Below are 11,840 nucleotides of genomic sequence, written 5' to 3'. Positions count from 1 at the left end.
ATAACAGTAAGAGACTACAGTGCATGGTGCTACGCGAAATTAAACCACCGCGAAAAGTCCATTTTCCCGCTACCGCGAAATAAAGTCCCGCGAACTTAAATGCATTTACAGTATTAGAAAGCAATGTGCTGGACTATCGTAATTACAAGCTGACTAGGAGTCAAAATACCATGACTATAACTATACCGAGGCTCGTTATCTGACACATGATATTGTACAATACAATACAATGGTATACCATACTGTAATATAATATACAGGAATATAAAGCTATATTACCGAAGAAAGCAGGTTTTGGATATCTTCCTTTTCGGCAAGAATATCGTTGATCTGCTTCTCGAGGACATCCCTCTGCTTTCGTTTGGTCTCCAGAGCTTTGGATGCTTCCTGTTGAAAAATGGTATAAACAGTTAGTTTATTCTCGATTGTACTTGTTCAATGGTTGCTCCAAACAAAGAGTTTTATACATACGCATTCCTTATTTCGGTAAACAATGTAGAATCCATGGCTATCACGTGTGAAATGATGGGTATAAATTTACAACAAGGAAGAAATTCGCAGGAATTATCAAATGTAACAAAGTAAATAAAAGTTCTATTCTAGAACCATGACCAAAAAAAGACTTATTTGGAAACCAAAGAGGCAAGAGGGCGTGATCAGAGAGGCTTAATTTTTTCCAACAAAAATTCCATGTGCATCAATGTATCATGATGCCGTCGTCGTCACCTCCACACCCCCCGATGTAGAACCACACCATACAAAAACAGCTTCATCCCCTACACCTCCGGGATCTGGAACAACCTTCCAAAACATGTCACCGACTCTAACACTCTCTCACAGTTCAAAGCCCGTTGCAGAACCCTCTTGTCATGATTTTAATATCAAACTCATAGTATGCTAAGTATGCCATTCTTATGTGGTATAGATCAATTTCTTCCATATCTGTAGTCGCATGACATTTTATAGTTATTGATTATTTTATTTCATTATATTGTATTTTTCTTGTTATGAATTCCTTGTATGTTCGTCCGCATTTGTTTAGATTCTGCCGCTACCAGCCCAAAGCTGCCTAGGCAGACCATTGTAGTGACTTGTCTCATCGTCAATAAAGTCAAAGTCGTTATAGCACCATTGAGGTGACATGCCCACACCTCCAGTTCCTTGGTCTTGACCTCCAGCATCTCCTCAGCCTTGGCGCCGGTGAGCTGCGGCTTGATGGCTCCATACATCTTGTACCAGCCGTCATGGCGCAGCTTGAAGAACGACCGGATGTTGCGTTGGATGATGTCACAGGCTTGTCTGGAAAGAGGATTTATGTATGTTATCATCATCAACAACAAAAACATTACTCCGATTATCATCCCCATTACCATCATCCCAGTCATCATTTATTCCATCATCATCTTCCTCATCACCATCACCATCATCATCATCACCATACTGCATCGCCTTCATTACCAACATTATCAACACCATCAACACCACCATCACCATTCCCACCATCATCACCATCAAAACCACAATCACCATTCCCACCATCATCACCATCAACACCAAAATCACCATTCCCACCATCATCACCATACGGCATCGCTTTCATTACCACCATAATCAATACCATCACCCCCACCATCACCATCATCTCCATCAGCATTCCCATCATCACAATCCTCACACGTCATCATCGGCATTCTCCATGACGTAAGATCAAATCAGCAATAGTGCTATATTAGTAAGAAAATATAGTTATGAACACGCCAGGAAAGGGACATATACATACTAGGTAGTGCCACGTACCTTCCTGCATATAGCTTCTCGAAGATCTGCCTCTGCTTCCTGCCGCGGATAACAGACTGTATTCCGGTGATGGTGGCGTTGATTTTATCCTCACGCAACTCCTCAAGCTTGGCCAGAGTTCCAGCCTAGAGGAGGATATGAAATATTTAGTCCAGCACCTGCATCCATTAATAACAACTAGATACAACAAATAGAAACAGAAATTCTTGGTGGAAAGTATGTAAAGTACTAGTATCTCAAAGCTCCCAATTTTAATAAATCAGCAAAACAACTTATCAGTAATCAGTGTCTTTTAGAAAAATAAAGACACATAGTACCTACATATCGCTTCAATTGTATGAGCACCGGAGAGTCAAAATAAACAACTTTTAAGATACCTTGAAGAACACTTTGGTGAGACCAATGCCATATGAGGCTTTCGGGAGCCCCGTGGCTTCAAGAAGCAGCCTAGAGGCCTCTTTTCCCTCAATGAAGGTGCCATCCGCAAAGACAGAAGCTGCCAGGATTCGGTATCTGTAGAAATGATCAGGGAATTGAAAAAAGGTTCTTATGCCTTAGACACCTGTTTTCATCACCTTGCATGAACGATTTTTTTTTCAAACACCAATCGAAAGGGTCCCCATGTAAATTCAAAAATTACTTTATCTGATGTACTTATTAACTATTATCACATAGTTGATGCACCTAGAAATAGATAAGCCCAACTTGTAACTCAATGAAAAGTAACCCCGATTTACCTCTCCACCAAATCGGAGAAGATCTGCTTGTTGGGGAAGCCCTTCTGGCAGATACGGATGCCCTCCAGCACACCGTTACACGTCAGCTGGTTGTAGACCAGAGGCCCGTCGATGATGCCGCCGGTTTTGACCTCGTTGGGGATGATGCAGCGCACAAAGTGCGGGTAGGTCTCGTGCAAGGTGTGCATCAGGTGATCCAGTTGTTCCTAGCATGTAAAACATCGAGTAAAGCTATAATATAAGTTATAATGACAATGACAACTAGAAAGGCCGACATTTGCTTGAGAGCAAATACAGCATATTTCAGCCATCTCCCTCATGCAAGGTCGTTGACCCCTTTGGCCATTGGAAAATGACCAAAAAAATCCCAAACATATCATTTTAAAGTGGTCCATGCCAAAAATTATACATGGGTCATTTGAATAGATATCTAGAGCACCCCTTTACCAATTTACGGGTCATTAGGTTGTAAATCGAGGGAACAGGAGCAAAAAATGTCCAAATTTTGTCAAAAAATGGCCATAAAATCGCAAAATTAAGCATTTTGTTGTACCGTATGGGAAAACTTTTATTGAATTTATGTGCACATAATTGAAGGGCACTTTTATACCAAATTTCAGATCATTTGGTTGTAAAACGAGGCTACAGGAGCCAAAAATGTCCTTTTTTGGTCAAAAAATGGCCAAAAATCGCATAATTAAGCATTTTGTTGTACTGTATGGGAAAACTTTTATTGAATTTATGTGCACATAGTTGAAGGGCACTTTTATACCAAATTTCAGATCATTTGGTTGTAAAACGAGGCTACAGGAGCCAAAAATGTCCTTTTTTGGTCAAAAAATCGCAAAATTAAGCATTTTGTTGTACCGTATGCCAAAACTGTTATTGAATCTAGGTGAGCATATGATCAAGGCACCTCTGTACCAAATTTCATGTCATTCGGCTGTAATACCAGGGTACAGGAGCCCGAAATATACATAAAAATTGACAAAAACCTCAATAAAATCATTTTAAAGGCAGATATGAAAAAAATGAAAAAAACACCTAAGGGTATTGGCTTACTCTACCCTTGTGCCAAATTTCAAGTCAATTGGTTAAAAAATGGCGGAGTTGATTCGATTAGAAGATTTGACAGGAGAAAGAAAGAAAGAAAGAAACACTAGAAAGGCCGACATTTGCTTAGGAGCAAATACAGCATATTGCAATCCATCTTCATCCTGGAAAAAATCCCCAAATTCAACAATTTGAAGTAATGTCTGCTCAAAGGAATAATGAAGTACTGTGGGCAGTTGTCCTACACACCTTTATCCCGAATTTTAGGTCATTTGGTTTCAATACAAGGGCATAGAAGCCAAAAATATACATTTTTAGACAAAAATGACTGAAAACCCCAAAATAACTAATTTTTGAAGTGATCTATGAAGAAAGTTTCAATGGGGTCATGTGAGCATATGTTCAATGCACCTCTTCACCAAATTTCAGGCCATTTGGTTTCTATACAAGGGTATAGGAGCAAAAAATAGACATTTTTAGTCAAAAATGGTCAAAAAACCCAAAATAACTCATTTTTTAAGTGATCTATGAAGAAAGTGTTGGTGGGACCCTGTGCTCATGTGTCCAATGCACATATCTACCAAATTTCAGGTCATTTGGTTTGAATACAAGGGCATAGGAGCCAAAAATATACTTTTTTAGTCAAAAATGGCCAAAAACCCTAAAATAGCTCATTTTTGGAGTGATCTATGAAGAAAGTTTTGATGGTTTTCTGTGCTCATATGTCCAATGCACCTCTGTACCAAATTTCAGGTCATCAGCTTGTAATACCAGGGCACAGGGGCCCAAAATATATATATTTTGTCTAAAAATGACCAAAAACCCTAAATATCATAAATTCTAAGGCCTCTATCAAAAAAGTGAAAAAAACGCCTGGGGGTATTTGCTATTTCTACCTCCATGCCAAATTTCAGCTCATTTGGCCCAAAAATGAAAAAGTAGAATCCATTTGAAGATTTTGACAGGAGAAACTCAGGAAAAACAATATATTGCAATCCCATACTATGTATGGATTGCAATATAATTACGAATACAATATATTTCACCATACCTATGGTATGGCTGAAATATAATGAAGTTTATTGCACATATACTACACACATATACTATAGTTCACATGCTCCTTCTCTCTTCTTAAAACATGTGTAGACGAACTTACACTTAGATTCTCCAGTATATCGTGGTCAGATGATGACATAAGATATTTGAACATATCTTCCTTCGTTATAATACAATATTCACTATACATGTTCTCACCATCAGACCATTGCTTGCAGCCTTTTCTCTACACAGCTGTCGAGATCACATTTTTTGTCATCTTTAATTTGTCACAGGATTTTCAAGTAGACTGTTCCAGGGCCAACCGCCCTCAGGCTCCACAACAATTGACAATACATACATCCACAATTTGTAATCATAAAGCTAGCGTACAACGTACGTAGTATGTACATTTGGACCAATATGACTCTTGTGAAAGGCTGTTACCTACCCTGTGCACAGCAGACACGGTCATGAAGGAGCCTCCCTTCTTCTTCTTGCCGCCCTTTTGCTCTGCAAATAGAAACACTCGTAAACGCAACGTATGAGAATATTTATCAACCTTCATTAATTCTCTACATGCCGGGACCGATTGTATGAAAGCGTATCGTATTGCATATTTCGACCATGATGGCCCCCTGCAACAATATGTTAAGGCGTTTTATTATGAGGACGAAAGAAACAACCTTTTTGACACAATCAAAACATTATTTCCAACTTTTCACCAGTTAGTAGACCTCAAAAAAACTATATTTCTGTTAAAATCACAGAACCCACTAATCATTAAAGAAGTGGGACTTTTCATCAGCCACTGCCTCCAAAGAAGAAGTCAAACCACCCAGTAAAGAAGTAGAAGCATGTACATAGATAGCTGACGTGTGTGTATTTAGAATAGACACTTGTTACCTTTCACTGTCTGTATCATTGCAATTAGCCTACGGGCATGGATTTGCAAATAAATATACTTAAATATATAAAATTCAGTAATACATGTGCCTAGGTCATTAGGTAAAGGTAGACTTAAGTATTTTGAATGGTAAGAAGTGGTAGTGTGAATATCTAGTGATACATGTGTGTAGGTTAATATCAGTGTAAAAAGCTTACAATGTTCTGTATTTTATGGATTACTTGTGAATAAAACCGGGGGGGGGGGTAAAAAGATGGGACCCTTACCAGCCTGCTCCTCTGCGGTGAGATAGTCAGACCAGATGTGGCTCAGGAGCGCGTTCTTGGACGCCTTGAAGACCTTGACGGCCGTCTCGTTGACGGGGTCCTTGTTCTTCTCCAGCCAGGCTGTGACGTTGTACCCGACAGGCCCTGCGTAGTGACCCAGCTCGAAGTGGGCCTCGTACTTCTTCTTGCTTGGCTTCGGCTTGCCGTATTTGGGGTTCTTGCCCAGATGTTGGCCGTTCATTTTGTCCAGATAAGTCTTGTCAGAGGCCTTGGGCATGACGCACTCTTCCTCGAGCATGGACAGGATGCCCATTTTCTAGAGGAATTACAAAACATATACCATTATTTGCGGAGATACGTATGTACCTGAGCACGAAGCTTCTGTGGTAATCTTCATTAAATGATGATCGCTAGGAGATTAAACAAGCTCCTCTCTAACATTGAGATCACAAACCTTCTCGATAAGATCCAAACAAGCCTGCAAGTCCATGCCGAAGTCCACGAACTCCCACTCAATCTGTTCTTGCTTGTACTCCTCCTGTTCTTGTACGAACATGTGGTGGTTGAAAAACTGCTGCAGCTTTTCGTTGGTATAGTTGATGCACAGCTGCTCGAAGCTGTTTAACTGTGGATAAAAGATCCAAACACGATTATTGTACTTCAGCCGGAAGTGTAGTCATGAGCTCGATCGTAATGAAGAGTCCATCGACAGTCTTCTCAAGTGTCAAATCAGCCCTCCTTTACATTCTAGATCATAGTTCTAAGATTTGCAAGTTATCCAAACCTGCGAACCCTAAGCCACTTAAACCTTAGCCTACCTAAAGGTCTTTCGCACAATATTGCATATACAGGAGCAAAGAGTAAATGTCACAGCAAGGAGGTTAAATTTAACCTCCTTGGTCACAGTTTACACCCCGTAAGGATACAGAAACATACACCATGCAGCACATTTTGTGATTTAAAAGTGACCTAAATTATCGTGATAGACAGTGAACAGTAACTTCGTCTGCGATGTGAACCTTAGACTACATTTCTAGCTAGTTTGCTTCACCTCGAAGATCTCGAAGCCAGCGATGTCCAACACTCCGATGAAGTACGCCCGCTCTTTGTCCGTCTCCAGGGTCTGGTTACACTTCTGGACAATGAACCTGAAAAAATGGCAATTTATTCAGCAGATCGTTTTTGACACAGAATTAAAATAAGAGTCATTTCAAAAGTGTCCCTAGGCTTTTCATTCGCATCATCGAGTCCTTGTTTGTTGCAAAAGCATTAAAATCTGTTAAAATTAGGAATAGAATTGCTGGAGAGCAATAAAACGAATGGATGTTCATCACTCTGTGTATGTATGTCTGTGTATGCGTGTGTCCATGTGTGTATATAAGTCGTGTCTACGTGCGTGTACGTGTAATTATATGTCCACGCGCGCGCGCCCGCGCGTGTCTGTGTTTCTATGTGCGTGCGAGTGAGTGTCTGTGTATGTGAGTGTGTGTTTGTGTATGTGTGTGTGTGTGTGTATGTATGTGAATGTATGTGAATGTGTGTGAGTGTGTGTGTGTGTCTGTGTCCGTCCCTTCGTCCGTCCATCCGTGTGTCTTTAAAAAAACAAAAGTATACTTGTCAAGCCTGCCTTGCCTGAAGACACTGATATACCCGACGACTCCAGCGTACGTTTGGAGAAAGCTGACTCAATCGTAGACCCAATCGTAGATAAACTTGTAGAGCTAGGGCTTACATACCTTAATACTCATAGGCAGACTTGGAGAAGGCCGACTCACCTAAAGACCCTATCGTACACGGACTTGGACAGTGCTCCCACTGCGTTCATGCACTGGTCTGCAGTCTGACCCTTGGTGACGAACTCCGCTCCAACTTTCACACGCGGTTTGCAGATGGCGTTACCGAACTCGTCAGCGTCGATGCCAAACAGACGACCGACCTTCTGCATCTCTGTAAGAGATGTAAAATATATTCGTAAGAGTTCGCACCTTAACAAATATAAACCCAAAACGTTGTAACAAATACAAACCCCGTCTAAGAAGTAAAAGTGTACTAAAAATCTACTAATAATCAACTAGAGCCTAGTTTTTGATACATCATTGTACAGTATATTATAGTATAGTATAGTATAGTATAGTATAGTATGGTATAGTATAGTATAGTATAGTAAAGTATAGGGCTGAACGAAGCTGATTTGCTAACAGGTACCATGCTTCTTCAATCAGACTCTTGTTAGCCTTTGTCATATTCCTGCAACGTTTGACTTATAATTTCAAGTACTTCTTCATCCATGAAATTTTCTTATGCAAGCATTCATTTTGAAACTTATCTAAATTAGATCTCTGTAGATCACATCTTTGCTGAAGGTATCTCAGATAAAGGTAGAACCTACGGCCATTTTTGCCCAGAAAAGATCTGTTCCCTACCCTCAATGCTCTCCAGTTCTCCCTGCTCGCCCCTCTGTGCGAACCTGCTGTTGCCGAACCACAGGATGGCGGCACACATCTTGTAGATGTTCTCCTTCTCGTCGGCGGCGAAGTTCAGGATGTCGAAGGCCTCGTCCGTGGCGCGGAACTCCTCCCCGTCGTCCAGGCCCGCCACGTCGTACACACCCTCCTTCACGAAGCGGTAGAACGACGGGTCTTTCTTCAGCAGCAGACGGTCTGTTTAGAGGTTACATGGAAACATTATGGTTTATTATAACATAGCCATATCTTCTTCTTTTTTTAATTTCAGACTGATGACAAATATTCGACGTTATATAATGTATGGTATACAGGCTTTTCATTTGATGTCATCTACGCCATTTTGGATTACAGCGTACTTCGTTAACCACACGAAGATGCTACTGCTTAATTCAATTACCCGCCAATATGGTCGTCGGATGATTCAAATTATAATTAGTATGACGTCAATGAAAAGCCTGTATATCACCGTTGGCTCGTTTGGTTATTACATAAGTAAAAGAGAGTTATTGTATTTTTTTTTGTTATCAGTTATCCATTACGTTTCAAGCTCCTCATTCACCGATTTTAACATCAATCTACGTTAATCAAAATGCTTATTTATGTCGAACTCGTGCGTTTCAGTCGTCATGCGTCATGTTCAAATTAGTCTCTAAGTCGTACATCAATCAGTTGACTTCGTCATGCGTCAAATTTTAATTGATCAGTTAGCGTAGTCGTCAATCGACAGGTCCACTTCGTCATTCGTTAGATTTGACACCAAGTTAGAACTTCCCATGAGTCAACTCATATCATACGTCATACGTTACGTATCTCATCATGCGTCACTTCCAAATAAGGAGAAGAGTCACTCGGCACACAGGGGCAGGCATGGCATCAGCCGACGTCTCGGTTCTCTTACCTACAGTGCCGGGGATACCGTTCGACATGAGCTGAAAGAAAATATGGTAGCCTCGCTCCATTCCGGGAAGTTGTGCGATCACGCGAGATTTCTCGAGAAGATCTGAAACAATACGTCATGTCACGTCATGTTAACTGGTCCTTCGTCGTTGGTCTAAGCTGACACCACTTACCAGTAGTTCCTGGAACACCATTCGACGACAGCTGGAAAAAGATGTGGTAACCGCGCTCCATTCCCGGAAGCTGCTTAATCACGCGCGACTTTTCCAGTAAGTCTGAAACCAACAGTTTTGTTGACCCAGAATACAACAATACGCCGCATATTCCGTGCTCATGTTTCGTCTCAACAATTCAATGTAAACCTTTTATCGTTAGTAGATTTAAAAAAGAAAAGAAAAATATACATAATTTTTTTCTATTTTTTTCTACTAACGATAGAATATATATATTCATTTATTGATATAAATTATCGATACGTTAACTGATACGTTATGTTTTATTAATCAAAGTGAAGTCACGGCATGGAATAATCGGCTGTAGTTTCTGAATGATCAAAGCAGCGCCAAATTTTCTCATGGCTTGAAGCGGTGCGCAGTTTAGAGCAACGTGGCGATATAAGTGACGAAGCTTCGCTTAAAGCGCGGATGCTGCAATTCACATCAATACTACATATCTGGTATTGTTAAACATAGAGATACAAGTGTGTAGAATGCTGCAGTAAAAAATCTTACAAATACTACTCAGCATCTATCGGTGTAGCACTAGACGTGGCATTATCAAAGCATCTTTTTTATCCTTTGTTTTTATCATCTAAATCATAACTTTCTCATTGTAATCTGTTACATGAGCCAGTACTAAAAGTTACTCACAAGTCTCGATGTCGCCTCCGGCCAGGATACCCTTCTGGTCGAAATGGATTCGGATGAATTTTCCCTGAAATACGATAAAACATTTACGATATCAGACAGAAAACACAAAGAGGACTGGACTTACAATAAGAAGAAGGATGGTATATACAAAGTTCAGCATGCATTGTGTTTACCCAAAATGACACAACAAGTTATAGAAGTCCGATGAGACCCATGGGAAAATAGCAGGAGTGCTAATCCATTCAGCCACTGTAGCTAGGTTTCTAACTCTTGATTGATTGAGTAAAGATGCTGGTAAGCATATTCATGGAACTTAGAACACAGTTCATTATCGAATTTACTGATAACTGCTCTGTTTTCTACTTCTTCATAGCTACGGCTGTTTGGAAATGGCCGTAGCGTCTTTTTTTACCAAAATTTTCCAATCATGACTTACGAAACGGGAGGAGTTGTTGTTCCTGACGGTCTTGGCGTTACCGAAGGCCTCCAGTACAGGGTTGGTCTGCACGATCTGGTCCTCCAGGGTGACCTACATAAACACGTAGATAGATTTATCTTACAAGAGTATGTAAACGCATATAATTTGACTCTTTCACTTATAATAAGGGCCTGATCATGCTCTGAATATCACTTAAACATTGCTTTAAGAAATCAAATGATAAACTTCTTACAAAGGCATATGAAAAACTAAACTCCGCATATAAATCTCTTCCAATTTGTTACTTAATAGATACCTGTACGTAGACTAGACCTCTGTCCCCCCCCCCCCCCAAGTTCTAAACCTATAGATCAATTTTAACTTACGTTCTACTCGATAAGGTTTGCCTTTAGGCTTTTTCTGTTGTTTCATTTGAAGTATACATTAACCATTAGAGTTGATTATGTGTATTCTGTGAGAAGTGTCGGCATCCAAAATCTGATAAGCTGCCTGGGTTTGCCATGTATTACATTGTCTACAATCTCAATAAGTGAAATCAGATTGAATTAGATTAATATAACAGCTACAGTATCTATAAAGATACTATTTATAGAATGTTATCGATGTTTCGCGCCGAACCTTCTTGGCCGAAGGGTCAGCTTCCCCGGCAGTCTGGCTGGCACCGACAGTCGCGAAGTAGGCGATAACCTTCTTGGTGTTCTCAGTCTTCCCGGCACCGGACTCACCACTGCAAGATTAATAAAGAAATCATCAGATTGTGATTAATTATCATCATTATCGGCATCAGTCCCGTAGCCGTAGGAGCAGCACAACAATTGCCACGCTGAATCAACAGGCAGTTATTTCTCTGGGGCATGGTGAATGATGTAAATCACCCTATGGCTGATACGAGACAGAGGTTCGCCAGGCCTCCGTCCGGGTGATTTGCAGTGAATCACCAACTCCAGTCAGAATGGTTTGCACTATCGCACGTACACCGGGTGTTATCGCCAACTTACAGTTTTCAATTTGCCGCCTTTAGTTTTAGATTAGCATAAGTTATCTCCCGCCAAAGTTACTTCCTGCCACTTGTAGCCAAGGGAAGCTCCAGCTAGGGAGCCCAGGGGCGGCTGGAGCTCAACAGTAGGAAGCCCACGCAGAAGGAAGACAGAGGGCAGAAAAGGCCTGGAGACCAACTCTAGGAAAATTGGGCCTGGTGGAGATCAACCCCAGGAAACTTAGGCCTAGAGATTATTTCTCCAGGAAATTTAGGCTTGGAGACAAGTGTACTCCAAGAAGAAGAAGAAGAAGAAGAAGAAGAAGAAGGCATCAGAGGACAGTCAGCCAGTAGCCGGGAGACCAGACTAAGTTTTACGATTAAGAGCTCACCTTG

The 11,840-nt window shown here is 40.8% G+C and overlaps 1 protein-coding gene across 1 annotated transcript; it reads right to left on the bottom strand.

Moving 5' to 3' along the window:
* Positions 1 to 270: 270 nt before the first annotated feature.
* Positions 271 to 11,324, bottom strand: LOC118426118 (myosin-7-like). The gene is made up of 16 exons (XM_035835376.1): positions 11,302 to 11,324; positions 11,087 to 11,195; positions 10,466 to 10,558; positions 10,030 to 10,093; positions 9,162 to 9,263; positions 8,222 to 8,458; positions 7,574 to 7,745; positions 6,850 to 6,946; positions 6,253 to 6,423; positions 5,799 to 6,114; positions 5,077 to 5,138; positions 2,535 to 2,740; positions 2,175 to 2,310; positions 1,798 to 1,922; positions 1,152 to 1,299; positions 271 to 387 (listed from the first exon to the last, which is right to left on the bottom strand). The coding sequence occupies exons 1-16, from the start codon at positions 11,322 to 11,324 to the stop codon at positions 271 to 273; spliced, it is 2,178 nt and encodes a 725-aa protein (XP_035691269.1).
* Between the last annotated feature and the right edge of the window lie 516 nt (positions 11,325 to 11,840).

The sequence above is a fragment of the Branchiostoma floridae genome, chromosome 11 (assembly GCF_000003815.2).
Source record: "Branchiostoma floridae strain S238N-H82 chromosome 11, Bfl_VNyyK, whole genome shotgun sequence".
NCBI classification, from domain to species: Eukaryota; Metazoa; Chordata; class Leptocardii; order Amphioxiformes; family Branchiostomatidae; genus Branchiostoma; species Branchiostoma floridae.
The sequence above is the reverse complement of the archived record's forward strand: the minus strand, read 5'-3'. Positions and strand labels throughout refer to the sequence as shown.

Coding starts and splice junctions, on each gene's coding strand:
- LOC118426118 (XM_035835376.1), bottom strand. CDS start 11,324: ATGCCCCAGAGAAATAACTGCCT. Junction 7,746..8,221: donor AGAACTGGAGAGCATTGAGG/GTAGGGAACAGA, acceptor CATCTCTTACAG/AGATGCAGAAGGTCGGTCGT. Junction 1,300..1,797: donor GAGAAGCTATATGCAGGAAG/GTACGTGGCACT, acceptor TCCTCTTTCCAG/ACAAGCCTGTGACATCATCC.